A 16,076-nucleotide genomic window follows, 5' to 3' on the forward strand; every position below is an offset into this window, starting at 1 on the left:
TTGTGGTGATCATTTTGCAATATATACAAATATTGAATCATTATGTTGTACACCTGAAACTAATAAGATGATAAGTATCAATTATGTCTCAATAAAAAATTTTTTTTATAAAGACTCCTCTTCAAAGGTTGGAAGCACAGGCATTCATAAAATGACCTCTGTTTCCTACCTTTGACAAAGGGAAATTCCTAAAATCTTTTCCTACATTCAATAAAGAAAAATTTCATTGACGAAAACTGCAGAGTCAGTCAAGGTAACAAAGGGAAGAGCATCTTTTTTCACAGCATCATCTTTCCATCTTCTGGCCTTTTCCCAAAGGACTCAAGACTGACAGCCAAGACGGAGAGGACAGTTCCCAGTGGCATGTGTCCTGCGGTTTGAGGGTTAAAACTAGGCCTCGGTGGAGAGAGTTTTCATTCCTCTTGTGCATCTTGTAATGAGAGACAAGGAGGGAAATATCTGAACTGACCCTGGATTTTATTTTAGATTGGACTGAGCAATAATGTTCACATCAAAAACAAGCACATTATCCCGAGATTTATAACCCTTTGTCAGCTACTCCTGTTAGGTCTTCCCTATAGATATCAGTGTTCCTTCTTTTTTTAAACTCATACTCAAAGTAAATTCAACAGGGATATTCAATATTGACTTAATTATAAATTAAATTGAATTATTTACTGCACTGACACTAAAATATTATTGCAATACATTATAAAACAAGTTCAAATACCGCAGCATGAGCATGTGCATGCCTACTCTGAGCGCATGTCTGATATTCTCTATTCTCCTAAGTAAAGAACAAAAGCTTGGCTGAGAATGTTTTAAAGTATAATTTAGGGATTTAAGATGATGCAATAAAAAGAGTCTGAAAGTCACGCCTCTCCATACTGTATCCTTGTAAATGATAGGACAGAGAAAGAAAAGAAGCTACTGACTTCATAGCTGGGCTTGAAATCATGAAGGAAGAGTGCTTGAGTACACAAACAGACAATGAGGCATACCTAAAAGAGAGAAATTGGTGAGAAGCCGTGGGAGAAGTCAAGGCCACAGGTAACCTAAGTCCACACCCACATGGGAATTCTGCTGAATCCCAAGAGTTAGGTGGGAGAATTCTAAACCAGAAAATCAGTGTACAATCAATAAGTGCTAGATGTCTGAGGAATTCCACTGCCGTGAAAGAGAAATAACAAACTGAGCAAATGGAAGATCTTTCACATAATCAACAGATTAATTAAAACAAGTATATTTAATATCTTCAGCAACATAAAGCAAAATAGAACCACAGAATTATGAAAAAGAACCAATCAGAGATCTTCAAAATTAAAGCCCAAATTGTTGAAAAGAAAAAAAGCCTCAAAAGATAGGCTGAGTAACAGAACAGACATAGCAAAGTATGATTATCAAGCTGGGAATTAAGTTGAGAAAGTCTTACAGAATGCAGCACAAAGGAAAAAAAGATGAAAAATTTAAGAGATATAAAGAATGGATAAAGACATCCTAGCTTTCATCTAGTAGGAATTCCAGAGGGAGAGAATAGAGAGAAAGGAGAAAGGAATATTTAATCAATGGCTAAACGTTCTCCAGAAGTGAAGAAAGCTATGAAATTTCAGAACATCAAAATAAAAAGAAAAATGCTAAAAGTTACCAAAGCAGAAAGATAGTTGAACTTCAAGGAAATACGGATCAGATTTTCACTGTAAATTTCATTAGCAACACTATATACAAGAAGACAATGAAGCAATAAGTTCAATGAGCTGTTGGAAAAGAACTGTCACTTTAGAATTCTATACTCAGCTAGAGTGTCATTTAAAAGCACATGTGAGGGGCTGGCCCTGTGGCCGAGTGGTTAAGTTCGCGCGCTCCGCTGCAGGCGGCCCAGTGTTTCGTCGGTTCGAATCCTGGGCGCGGACATGGCACTGCTTGTCTGACCACGCTGAGGCAGCGTCCCACATGCCACAACTAGAGGAACCCACAACGAAGAATACACAACTATGTACCGGGGGGCTTTGGGGAGAAAAAGGAAAAAAAACATAAAAAAAAATCTTTAAAAAAAAAAAATAAAATAAAAGCACATGTGAAACAAAGGCACATTTTAAGCATTCAGAATTTAAGAAAGTTCACTACCAGCAAGTTTTTGCTGAAAGAATTACTTGAGATATACACCTTTGTGGAAAAAGGTGGAAGAAATCCAGAGGAAGAAGCAATATGAAAAAAGAAATCTTACCTAAGTCATCAGCCAATCCTATCGTTTAACACTAAATTAGTATTAATTGCCAAAAATGTTTAAAATAACAATTTAGAAGTAGAATATTCTAGACCATATCAATAGGCGAGTTGGGGAGAAGGAAGTGAAAATTTCTTGTTCTGTTTGGGAAGAGTCTACATGTACTGACTACCTTTAGATTTTATATAACTTTATGTATGGATATAAAAAATTAAGAACAACCACTAGACAGGGCTGTCCCCACGGCTGAGTGGTTAAGTTGAAGCGGCATCCCACATGCCACCCTAGAAGGACCCACAACTAAAATATACAACTGGGTACTGGGGGGATTTGGGGAGAAAAAGCAGAAAGAAAAAAAATAGATTGGCAACAGTTGTTAGCTCAGGCACCAATCTTTAAAAAAAAAAAAAAGAATAACCATTAGAAAAATAACAATGGAATGTATAAATTTCAGACCAATAGAGGAAAAAAGATGGAACAAAGAAAATGCAATCGACCCAAAAGAAATCAAGAATGGGGACAAAAAAAAGAAAGAAAAAGAGAGCCTAGTAAATAGAAAATGCAGAGGAAGATAATAAGGTTAAGTGTAAATAGTTGAGAGTTCATGATAAACATGCAATAAGAAAAAAGATTTAAGTGAATAGAAAATGGGAGATTGATGTGAAAACGCCATTCAAGGACAATTAAAATCGCTCATTAAACATAAAAAGATGCTCAATTTTACCAGTTATCAGGGAAATACAAATAAAATGGCATTGAGATACCATTGTTGCTGCTCAGATTGGCAAGTATTTTTAATTTTGATAATAACACAAGTTAGCAAGGAAGTTGGGCAAACAGATACCCTCATGTCCCCCCATCGGGAGTGTATTGGCACAATTTGGAGAGCAATTTAAAATATCTACTAAAACTAAAACATTTGCATAGATGTGCAAGGAAGTATGGTCAAGGACATTCTAGCAGCATTGCTTGTAACAGTGAGATCCTGGAAACAATCTAAATGTCAATGGAAGAATGACTAAATAAACCATAGCATGTTCATATTGCAGAATACTTGGCAATAGTTAAAAAGAGTAATTTAGATTTATTCGTGACAATATAGATAAGCATAATGAGAATATTTAAATATTTGCAGAATGAAATGTGCAGGATTAGTTTATATGTGTAAACCCACATAAATCAATACTATATGTACATATAATTTTTTATAGGGAGACATATGTACATAAACATCTAGAAAAAGCTCTGAAAGGTTAAACATCAAACACATTGTTAAGGTTGCCTCCGAGGAAATGAGATGAGAGGAAGAGTGGAGTGAGTGGTGTGTGTCGGCTTCGGGGGAGAGTTTGGGGTGGGGGAGATGCAAGAAATTCAGTCTTATTATGTAAAGTCAGATTTTATTCTCAAGGAATTATTTGCATATTATATGTTGAATGAGTCTGGTTAAGGATCAAGTTCTTTTTCTGCTGAATGTGTTTGCCTTTGCACAGATGGCAGATTTGCAAATCTAGGCTGGCTAGGCACTCAGAGAAAGGGATGTGTAGGCACAAATAGTTTACCAAGCCTTGCAGAATAGGATTTATGACCTCTCCCTCCCTTCCACCCCGTATTACTCACCAGATGCCAGAATCTTAAGGGATGAAAGGGGTCCGCCATACCTGTCTGCGGACTACTGACAGTGGTACCCACTGTTAAATAAGCAGGTTCCTAGTACCCTGCTAAACGAAGCTGTGTATATCTGCTGGGAAGTCCTGCTTTTATGTAAGTAGACTGGAAAAATTATCCTTTAGCTAAGGTTTCAGGGACACAATGAACTGTACAGCCTCTAGTCTATTACAGCTCTTCTGTGACCTCACGTGCGCTATCCACTTTCTGAGCTCTTGTGCGTAACACCCAGGAAAGGAGGAACCTTCTCCACGTAGGCAAGGAAAAGCTGGAAACACAGCCACAATGACTCTTTCTGTCATTCCTCTTAATTAGTCTCAGATTTACGCATTTTACTATTCAAAAATTCTCTCTTCTTTCAAATCAACTTCTTATAAACCTTTCTGTTTGGCAAACTGGAAAAATTTAATTAGAGCCCTTCTGACATGATGTTGTAAAAGTAAAATAATCATGGCAACAACGTCAAAAACAACAATCCCTTCTGATTATCCAGATTCCACACTGCAGAGTCCAATGTATTTCCTTTCTTCCTTTCTCTGATCCCCACAGCCCTCAGAGCTTTTTCCATAGTCTGAAACCCCAGAAGTTAATTATAGTCTGTAAGATACAATATTGGATTCTTACAGTGTTGACTATTGTAACGCTGATTCTTTCGATCTTTCTCTCCCCTGAAGTTCCTAATGGTTTGAATCTGGAAGTAGCTGGTGTATAATCCTCATTAATTCTTGGTTCCCTGAGCCAGCATTGGCTTGGTGCCTGGGCCAGTCTCTGGGCAGACTCCTCACCTTCTCCTCTCTGGTGTTTGCCGGGGATACTGCCAGGAAACCGTGGGCAGTCCTGCTAGATCTGGGCTTCTCTGACGCCAGCAGTCCAAGAGAGGACAGCTTCTGCTTCCTAAGCACTTTTCTTCCAATTACCACCCAGGAAGGATGGCCCCAAATACAGCAACCCCCACCTAGGATCCACTACATAATTTGTGGGGCCCAGTTCCCTTGCCTCCATGAGCCTCTGGAAGCGAGTCCTGGCTTCTCTCCCCTGAGACAGTCAGCTCGTTCTTAGTCACTTCCCTGTGACACAGAGATACACTGGCTGCCAAGGTTGGCACCATGGAGCAGTACTGCTTGCCAGGGAACTCTTAGCCTGGGCTTTTATCCCAACATTCTTTAGTGCCAGAAGCCTGGGCATCACCAGTGAGCTTGTTATAAATGCAGTGTCTCAGGCCCCACCTCAAACCTACTGAATTAGAATCTGCATATTAGCAAGATCCCCAGGAGATGCTTGGGCACATTAAACTTTGAGAAGCAAAGACGCTGGGCCTAAGATCTCACCTGATAGAACTGACTTTGCAAATATCCTGGTGGGAAGTTCCTATAGGAATTTCACTGTTGATAATTTTAATTGTGTGGGGATAGCAAGAGGAAGAGCAGGAAAGGGACAGGAAATAATGGAGCTGGGTTAAATGATTTCTAAGGCACCTACCAGGAAGGTCAATGCTTCTGAAATGGAAGCAGAAATGAACCATGACAATGGAAAAAGTCTTGGGTATGTCGCCAGGAGATGCTAGAGGTGGTGGTGGTGGGTCTGCAGAGTTGTATTGTCTGTATTTACCTCTATGCTATGCCACTCACAGACTATGCCACCTTGATGAGGATTAAATGGGATGAATCTCGTAAAATGCTGAGCACACTGCCTGGTACATTGTTTGTTCAACTACTCTCTTAGGTGTGGTGTCACTGCCTTTCAGCCAAATAGCAACAGGAGCACATCCTGTAGTTGAACAAGTTGAGTTTATTAATCATTGCATTGGGGGAGAATGAGTACGAGAGAAATCCTGGGGCCATCTCAAAAAGAGGGTGTTAGGAAGGACTTATTCTGGGATCCAGACTTGTGTCAGGCGATTTGTGGGAGGATTTAAGTGGGCTTTGTTCTGAATTGGATGCTGTTAGGAAGCGGACTAACTCCATGATGGAGTATCTTAATAAATCTCGTCTAGAAGGAGAAAAGAGCGAGACTAAAGGTGTAAGTGATAAAGAAAGTGGTAAAGAAGCAGAAGTCAATCATACCAGCCAGATGGGGGATGTTTGCTCATTTTGTAGTTGGGACAATGTTCACGAATCAGTTTGTGTTCAGATATGATTGCAAGTGGTCTTGTTTGGTCTTGATCAGTCCTGGTCACACTGTGGCCTTGTCTGGTACTGACATTCTGTGAAGTTGTTCATGTTCAACAGGAGCCCATCAAGACCTAGCTTATAGTTCAAAGCTAGCTCCTGGGTATCAGGAGCTGCTTTTCTCTTTCTCAGTAGGCATTTAGGTTGTTTGCAATCTTTTGCAATTATAAACAATTCTGCAATAAATATCCTTGCACATATGTTTTTCATATTGTTGGAAGTATATCTTCAGGGTAAATTCCTCAAGTTGAGATTTCTGGGCCAAAAAACACGTATATAGTTATGCTAGATATTGCCAAGGTCTCCTTCAAAAGGGTCGTTTTCCATTTTGGGTTGATTCCCATCAATGCTGTATGAGAATGCCTTTCCCCCCACACTCTTGTTAACAGAATGCACTGTCATGCTCTTTAATATTTTCCCACAGATGAGAAATAGTATGTCTTCTGTTTTAATGTGATTTTCTTTAATTTTGAATATTCTGGCATATTTTCATATGTTAAAAGCCATTCTTTTCTTTTTTCCATTTTTGCTATTGAGTTTTTGATCCTTTGCCACTTAATCTTTAAGAGCTCTTTATATATTAGGGATATTAGCCATTTGTATGGGATAGATGTTGCAAATATTTTCTCCTCCTTTGTCAATTGTCTTTTGAGTTTATTTATTAATTTTTACCATGAAAAAGTTTTATTTTTATGCATTCAAATTTATCAATTGTTTCTTTTATTGTCTCTGGATTTCAAGCCATAGTTAGATTTTCCTTACACTGAGGTTAAAGAGGAAGTCATTCATGTTTTCTGCTAGTACTTGTATGGTTTCATTTTTACATTTAGATCTCTAATCCAGTTGGAGTTTATTTTTATGTATAACTTTAGGTATGGTTCTATTTTTATCTTTTTATAAATGGCTACCCAGTTGTTCCAGCACCATTTTTAAAAAAGTCCATTTTTGCCCCAGTGGCTTAAGATGCCACCTTCACCAATACACTAAGTTTCCATACATGCTTGGGCCTATTTTGGGGCTTTTTATTCTATTCCACTGGTCTGTTCGTCTACTCATGCACCAATACTACGCTGTTTTAGTTATAGAGGCTTTAGAGTATGTTTTCACATCTGGTAAGCCTGGTGCCCCTCAGTTTTTCCTTTCCAGTGTGTTCCTAAGTGTTGTTGCATATTTGTTTTTTTCCACATTGTATTCTTGCCAAAAAATGCATAACCTGAATTTACTCATGAGGAAAAAGACAAATCCAAATTGAGAGAAATTCTGTAAGAGAATTGGTTGATATTCTTCCAAAGAGTTAAGGTCATGAATAAAGAAGAAACATGAAGGAACTGCCCAAGATTAAAGGATACTATGTGGTCCTGGATGGAACTCTTGTCCATAAAGGGATATGGGACAAGCGATGAAATGTGAATGAGGTCTGTAGATTAGACAACAATAATACATTGATATTAATGTCCTGGTTTTGTTTACACTATGTTTATGCAAGATATAAACATGTGGAGAAACTGGGTAAAGGATATATGGGAATTCTTTGTACTATTTTTACAACTTTTTTGTAACCATGAAAGGATCTCAAATTGAAAAGTGAGACCATTAAAAGATGAGAAAAATTTAAATTATATATAATAAACGTATAGTTAATTTATTTATTAAATATTTAAATATTATATGCAGTCAACCTTTTTGCCAAACGCAGGAGCTGTAGACTTGCTACTGGCAAGAGCGAGGCAATGTGACAACGTGGATGGACCTTGAGGGCCTTATGCTAAGTGAGATAAATCAGACAGAGAGAGACAAGTACTGCCTGATCTCCCCTGTATGTGGAATACAAAAAAAGCCACACTTGTAAAAAATAGAGAGTAAAAGGGTGTTTACAAGGGGACAGAGATGGGGGATAATGATGTAGTTTGAGGGTACAAATGTGCAAAGAGTTGTACATAAACCATAGTGATCTAATGCACAGCCCAGTGAATACAGACAAAAATACTGTCCTATATTGTACTAGAACACGTAATGTGATAAACGTCATACAAAGGCAATCATACTACAATATACAAATGTATCAAAGTAACATGTTGTACACCTTAAATTTGTACAATATTATATATCAAATGTATTCGATTAGAAAAAGATTGGATAACACACACACACAGGCACACACAAAAGAGTGAGGCAAATGGGTGAGGAAAACTATCCCAATGTGATAGTATCTGGATGTGGGAGCGTTTCCTAGAGTAATTCAGCTTGGATTAAACCGTCAGTGCAGCCATTGGACTCCTAGGGCCATACTGTCTCCAGATAGGACTTGCCAACCGCTTCTGGGCAATGATGTTGGCATTATTTGAAGTTGTAGGCCAGATGCTTTCCTTCTGATGTTTTGAGTGAGGATTTAAGCCAAGGGAAGGTTGGATCCTTAAGAGAAAAACTAGGGATTCATGGTTAAGCTGAAAATTTCATTTCAGGACCAAAACCTGAACAAACAGTCTCTTAGATGTTGAGGCATGTATATTCTCTGAATATTATGCGTTTTTCCTAGCAAAATCTTGTTGGAGGTTATATTATTGAGGAATAAACTGAGATAAAAAAGCAGAAGTGTTATTTAAGGTCATACAGTACCAAAAATCTGAAGACTTGCAGCAGATTTAAAATTCCAATTCCTGTTATAAACTATTTAAAAGATTTTGAACTTATCAAAATGCAAATGAATAAAGTTTTAATAAACTGTATGACAGGTAGATTTATCTGAATTCTCAAGCATGGCAGTGCAAGAACCCCCTAACATGAGCAAACTCAATAAAAAGCATGGCTGAAACATTTGAAAGGTCTATGGGAGAAGTACCAGTAAAGACAGCAAGATCCAACACACAGGAAGGGTTCAAGACAGCACCATCCCCGGCGAGGCAGAAAGGGCTCAATTCCACAACATGGTGGTCACTGGACTTGGGCAAGAGTGGGGATGGCTCTTCCAGATGCTGGGAGAAAGGGGCTGAAGGAGTGTGTAGCCTACTGTTTTAGTTTGCCTAGCATCCTTTCTCTCTGCTTTTGGGAACAGTCTCAAAGTTTTGTTTTGGGATCCACTTGTCTCCATTCTATATGGTCTTGATAGAAGCGCCAATTAGAGAAGTGGGAATATGATCAAAGGGCAACTAATCAGATTCTATTTATCTCAGGAATTTGAAAGTTCTGAGAAAACACATAAGAAGGGGAAATGATTGGAGCTGAGTCATTTTGATGGCAGTGGCTCAGAGGAGAATGTCCTGAGTCTCTCTGGTCTCTCTGAATCTCTTTTCCTAAGACCTGTCTGCTTCACTTTTCCTTAAGTACTATGAGCTCTGCGTTATCTTTCCCCCAAATTCTATTTTGTTTGAGCTTGCCAACAGAATTCTGTTATGTGCAAATAAAGAGCTGTCTGAGACACAGGTGTAGACATAGAAACATCTTAAACATGGAGAAGGGGAAATCTGTTCTCTCCGGCAGAGGCAAGTGGGTTGGACAGTTTGAACAACCTGGTGAAGTTATGGAAGGGAGATCGCTAATCAAGGATGAGTATAAAGATCAAGGATAAGTCAAAGGACTTCTAACCAGGGCTGAGGGTCCAGCTAAGTTTGCAGAATACGAATTTGTAGTGATTTCCTTCAGTTACCCAGGAGCAGAAAGGAGAAAGGGCAAAGTTGGGCTGATTCAAAGTTAGGAACTAGCAGAGACTGTGTCAGAAACATAAGGCAAGGGTATTCCAGGGCTGTCAAGAGGAGTTGAAGGCTAATATTCTGGGCTCTAGGCAGAATAGGCAAGCAAATAAAGCTAAGAGAGTGGAATCGGGAGAAAGAGGAGCAATGAGGGACTAAGGCTTGGGTTAGCCGAGAACAGACTAGGGAATAAGAGAGAGACTTGGAAGTTTAAGAGGCTGCTTGTAGTCCAGATCTAGACGTCAGAAAGTTCCAGGTGATAAGGTCCCCAGAGGGGCTTTGAGAATTGGGATATAGATTAAGGTTATTAAGGCATATGGAGGCTAGGGTCATCCACATGGCCCCAAAGTTGCCCATGATGATGTTAGATGAGATGCAAATTTGGTAACTGGCTCACCTCAATTTTACCAACCAAATTCTATACGTTTTTTTTTTTTTTTAACCAAATGTAGGGGAATGGCTGGGAGGTTGGTAGACAGCAACTTAAAAACGAAGTTAATGTGACATAGTGGCTAATGGTGTGGGCTCCTGGCTCTGCTTCTTTACTGGTTGTCTAACCCTGAGTAAGTTACTTATCTTCCCTGTGCCTCAGTTTCCTCAAATATAACATACGGATAACAGTACCTACCTCATAGGGACATCGTGAGAATTGAATGAACACGTATAAAGTGTTTGGTGAATACCGAACATTTCATAAATGTTAGCTAGTATTATTAAATGGGAGACAGATATAAATTAGAATACAATGTAACACTTTATGATGAATATTTTAACAAACATAGAAAATAACTGAAGGGAACCCTTAAACTATATTGGGATAATCAGGGAAGTCTTTACAGAGGTGATAGAGGCAAAAACAAAAGAAAGTCCAAGAGTTGTACAAACACAGGGCATAGAGGAAGTAGTAGGATCTATGTTTACGCTCTCCATATGGCAGGCACCGTGCTGGCTGTTTTACAAATATCACCACATTTAATACCATGTGCCTGCAAGATATGTACTTTCCTTTTTCTGAGGAAGAAAGCTCTGCGAGGTTAAATAACGCCCTTGGGCACCCAGGAATGGAAAGAAACTGGGGTCTTTTTTTTAAAGTAGGTTGGTCTGGCACAAGTGGAACTCAGCAGAGGCAACTTCAAGGAAGCATGAGAGACAACAGCCGGATCACTGAGCGCTAGTGGGGAGCTGGGAGAGTTGAGGATGGATTTGGAGGCAGGGATCAGATTATAAAGAGCCTTTACCTGTCATATTGTCACCGACTAGTCACCCTGAGGAACTCAAGGGTGGGGTTGGATATTTTAACTGTTTTTCCAAATTGTTCTTTTTCCTTTTGTTACCTCAAGGAGATGCAATCACCAACCACCCAGAATGAGACCAAGCCTCACCACAAGAGCTACACCTATGAGCTTTGCCTTATTTTTAATGCTAAGATATCCCCAGGAGGAGCTTCGGCCTTATTACCGTAACCTACAGTGTATGCAGAAGCATGTTTTCCAACTGAGCCTGCACAAGCAAATACTCACCTGTCCTTTTTGAATATTCATTCCTCATCCGAAATAAATGTCCCTGTTTCTCTTTGGGGACACCATGACTCTGGAAATGATTCCTCATGGTCTCCTATTTGCCACAAATACACTTTACTTTGTGAGACAACTACTTCTGGTGGACAGTCTGATTTAACTTGCCAGGAGGGAACCCACTTTGGTTCGGTAACAAAACGATCTTGAATGTGAAGGCAGCGCAGAGGGAGTAAAGGATCTTAAGCAGTACCGGCACACAGTGAGTTGAAATCGAGCACGTCATCAAAAGAATGAAAACTGAGCATGTCATCAAAGCGTGGTGATGGCCACATAGGTAGTCATCCCCCAGTTACTGAGCGCCCGTCCACTCCGCGACAGGCAGCGGAGATACTTCAAGGACCAGGCGCAGCCGGGGAGAGCATTTGCTGCGCCCACCTCGCGCGGCGTCTAAAGCCCTAGGCTGGTTGTTCCAGCTCCTCTTGGACTCCTCTCTCTAGACGTGCTTCGAGGGCTGATCACGCCCCGCCACCTGCTCCGAGGGATGATGCGCCAACCGGCCGTCCGCACCCCTCCAGCGCCCCCTGGCGTTGGCACCGTTCCTTCCTCCAGCTTCCCCCGCCCCAGCCCAGCCCCAGGCCGCCTAACTTCCGGCCGCAGCGGGCAGCGCAGCTTCCTTTGGGCGGTGCCGCACGGCGGGTCACGTGCAGGCCAGGTCACGTGCGCCAGGTCACGTGAGTCCAGGTCACGTGCCGGGGCGGCGCGGCTGGGGGCTCGGCTTCCAGAGACTGGTGGGCGTCGGCGGGGGCTGTCACCGCGGGCCAGGAGCCAGCCGAGCTGCACGGTGGGATGGTGAGGACGGCGGCCCGGGGTGGCCATGGCGGGGCCGCCGCCTCCCCGGGTCTCAGCCCCTCTTCTCGTGCTTCCCGCTGCAGATGAGCCGGACGACCCCGGAGCAGGAGCGCGCGCCCGCCTCCGAGCCGGTGTGGGAGCGGCCCTGGTCGGTGGAAGAGATCCGCAGGAGCAGCCAGAGCTGGTCGCTGGCGGCCGACGCGGGCGTGAGAGGCGGGCCCCCGGGGGAGCGAGGGCGGGCGCCCGGGGTGACGCGCGGCCTGCGAGCGCGGGGACCGGAGCGCGATCCCCTCCGCCCGGGCCGGCCCCGGCCTCGCACACGGCTCTTCCCGCCCTCCAAACCGCGCCCGGCGGTCCCCAGGCTCCGGCAGGGGCGGCCCGCTCGGCCTTCGCCCCCCGAGCGCTTCTGCGGACTGCGGCCCAGGCGCGGGGTTCTGGTCCCTGTTTGGGTTTCCCGGCGATGCACACGCATCCGTCGTGCGCGGGCAGATCCGTTTCGCTGCGCTCCTGGATTGCTGTGGCATTAGTGAAGCCATCCCGTGTTGGGACCCGGACTGAGTGGCTGTAGACAAGCCAGTGTCTGGATGACCTGGAGTAGGACTCTAGGCCGGTGGCCAAGAAGCTCAGAATTGTGATTCCGAAGTCCCATATGAATAGGATTTTTTTTTTGGTCTAAGAATGGTGGTTTCTTATTTTACCCTTGGTCTGTGATCCCTCGTAGAATGGCAACCAGACAGGGCTTTAAAATTCCTCCAGAAACGAGGTAGCGAGTATGCATTGAATCCTTGCCACTGCTTCGGTGAGCTTTCTTAATGTTTTTCAGTGCCGCTTGATGTTAGTACTGTCAAAGCAGCATCCTTTTTACATGCCAACACACACACACACACACTCGCACAAAGGTGAAAGGAAGTGAACTCTTTTGTTTTGACACGCAGATGTATATAATATTGATACTACTATACGTTTATCTTTTAAATAGCTGCTACAGTTTCTACAGGAATTCTCACAGCAGACTATCTCTAGGACCCATGAAATCAAGAAACAAGTGGACGGATTAATTCGGGAAACTAAAGCCACAGATTGTCGCCTCCATAATGTCTTCAATGACTTCCTTATGCTGTCTAATACCCAGTTCATTGAGAACGTGAGTTACTTACTTACATCGGATTTATAAGTAATATTTTTTCGAGGAGGAAGAGTCATGGTGATATCAAGTGATTTATTATTAAATTCCCTCCTAAATTTTGATGGAAGTGGTGGTTCTTGGTTATTGAAGCGTCTTTCTCTAGGATTAATGGCTTTTTCTTAAATTAAAAAAATTTTTTTCTTTCAAGCCTTTTAAAAAATCTAGTGATAAAATTTCCTTATATTTTGGTCTTTCTGTTCCTTTTTACTTTTGAGAGAAGTCAGCGGTTGTGCTGAATTGCATGTTACTCAAACAGGCCTTATGCATGTTCTGTAAGGGGAGCAAGGGGAGCGATACACCTGGTCTGATCCTCTGGGCACCAGCATGTGGCTACAGTTATTGACTGTGTCCATTATGTTCTAGATAAATTATATTAAAGGCTTGTGTGTATCTACTTAGAACATTCTCAGCTAATGTTTTGTTATGATGGCTGAACCTATGATACAGAATCAAGTCTAAATAGGTTACTGAGCTTTAACCCATGTGTGATTCTTTTTCCTCTACTTAGTGAGTTTCTAAGTGCTAGGTCCTAGGAACGCATAGATAAATTAGGTAGAGACTGTCCTCGAGGAAATTACAGTCTTCCGTAATAGTGTATTTCCAGAATAGAGAGGACGCAAGTGTGCTTGAAGTCCAGTGAGTGAAGGGGAGGCTTAACAGGTGAGGATGGAGATGAAGGGTAGTTTAGCTGATCGCTGTCTCTCATAGGGTGGGCTAACCATCTCAGTATCAGCATTAATTAATCTGTGGAAGAGGGTTATTAAAGTAGGCTATCTCCTGTGATTCTTAGATGTAAAGTAATAGGAAAGATTTTGAAAATTGCGAGATTATAAAAATCCCAAGATTCAGGATTAAGAGAAGACCAAATATTGCAATTCAGGCATCTTATGCAGCCTATTTGTGCATTTTTTAGTAGTTTAGGTTGAAATGCCACTACTAGCCTTTTGGGGGGAGCTATGTGTCAAATGAAGATCTTAATAAAGATCTTAGTTATCTCTTTGCCAGTGAGTTTAAAATATAACAAGGATTCTAGTAGAATTTGTCATTATTTTCTGGTCGTCTGCACAGAATGTCAGTGCTTGGTCCTGAGTATCTTTCTCGCTGGAAGAGGCAGTGTACAGGACTCTCGTCTCTACTCTACTCGTGTGTGCAGCCCCGTCACTTTTCATCAAGCTGAGTTTGGTGTCCTTTTAAGTATACTTTTTGCTCTCATTCTCTACCATTTTCCCTAGATCAGGTGCTCGTCTCTTCTCTGCAGTCAGTGCTGCAGCCCTGGACTGGGCGAGGGGAAGAATTGGGAGGCTTCTTTTGTACTCGATGTGCTTGTACCCACATTGGTACCAAATTGATACTCAGTTGATACTGTGATGGTGGGGGACATCGTAAACCTCTTTTTCTGAATCACAGTGTTCAGGTCTTACTTCTCTTTTCTTCAGCTCTTCTGGCCAAGTTTTCTTTGATTCTGAGTTTTCCACAATTTAGTTTTTTGTTTTTGCTCATTTTTTTGGGTAATAGTTCTTTATTTCTGCTCATTTCTTGGATTCCTTGTTTTCCATCCATTTCTCCATCCCCTTAGTACTTACGCCTCTTCCCCTTCCATTCTGCAGCCAGAATTTCCCTATGGATGTACCTGTTGCCACGGCCATGTTTAACTGCTTCCAAGACCTCCCTGTAATGCCACGTGTTACATTTTCTTTCCATTCATGGCAGAGCTTGATGATGTTGGCAGTGCAGCTAATGCTTAATAAAATTCTGAAAAAATCTGCACGCTAATAATACATTTGACAGTGATTTGGCTTTTTATGTGTTTTCTTCAAACCCTGACGTTGGTGCTCATGTATTACAATTCTGGCTTGAATGATGGTGCCATTTGGTTTCCTGGTTTATTGGAAAGACATTCAAAGTTGGGCAGGTTTCTGGGTTTTAGTAATTAACCTCAGAGGCAGCTGCCAGGTTGCAAACTCAGGTAGTGAACTGAGGAGCGGTCAGGACTTTCTAGGGCAAGAGAAATTAGTACCTCTAGAAAAGGCTCAACAGGGGCTCTAAAGGAGGAGAAATACTAATTTTCAGTGCTTCAGTGTGTAATCACAAGGGAACACAATTCTTCAAATGTCATTAAACCTGTTAATTTAGGAATTTTGTCCTGAAACATTAATTGACCTGGTTAATGACTTCTTTAGTAGCACTGCCCACGATTGTGATTTTACATTTATCAGTGTGATTTGATGCGTTGACCTCCCCTAGTAAATCAAGCCCCATATTTTTGCTAAATGTTGTATTCTTGGGCCCAGGACAAGCCTCATATACAGGGACTCAGTGGATATTTAAATGAATGAATGAGAGCACACATAAATGAAAAGGACTAGGGCTGCGTATAATCTGTGATGAAATCCCCAGTGCATAGTCCCTTTTTCTTCAGTTTCCTGCCTTCACCTCTTACCCCATTTCCCCAAATGATGAAAAAGGTCCTTTGAGGGGAAATAGCAAAGATATTTAACAATCCTGAGTACGGCTTCCTGATTTTAAAATGATTGAAAAACACATGAAGTTGGTCAGGGTGAAGGAAGTTAGCATTGATTATCTGCTGTGTACTGAGTCCTTGAGATGCAGAGTGCCAGTCACCCGCGAAAGATCCGATGGGCTTTGTGTATTTGCTGCTTGGTTTCTTAGATGTCGTGTTCGGCTTTCCAGCTGGACGCTGGAAATGTCGTGTGAGGTAGTTTTTAATGACAGGCAGGAGAAAACGTAGGGTGTTGGTGCTGTTCAGACTTCAGTGTGAAG

At 41.8% G+C, this 16,076-nt stretch overlaps 1 protein-coding gene across 4 annotated transcripts in view; it reads left to right on the top strand.

Annotated features, from left to right (window-relative positions):
• Window positions 1-11,975: 11,975 nt before the first annotated feature.
• Window positions 11,976-16,076, top strand: part of LOC124235336 (WASH complex subunit 2A-like) — a 49,601-nt gene continuing 45,500 nt past the window's right edge. For all 4 annotated transcript variants that reach the window (XM_046653068.1, XM_046653070.1, XM_046653069.1 and 1 more), the window contains exons 1-3: window positions 11,976-12,109; window positions 12,193-12,315; window positions 13,089-13,253. In XM_046653068.1, coding sequence (XP_046509024.1) covers window positions 12,107-12,109; window positions 12,193-12,315; window positions 13,089-13,253 — 291 coding nt within the window. In that variant the 5' untranslated portion in view covers window positions 11,976-12,106. The remainder of the gene's footprint in view (window positions 12,110-12,192; window positions 12,316-13,088; window positions 13,254-16,076) is intronic.

Source organism: Equus quagga, chromosome 2, assembly GCF_021613505.1.
Source record: "Equus quagga isolate Etosha38 chromosome 2, UCLA_HA_Equagga_1.0, whole genome shotgun sequence".
Classification (NCBI taxonomy): Eukaryota; Metazoa; Chordata; class Mammalia; order Perissodactyla; family Equidae; genus Equus; species Equus quagga.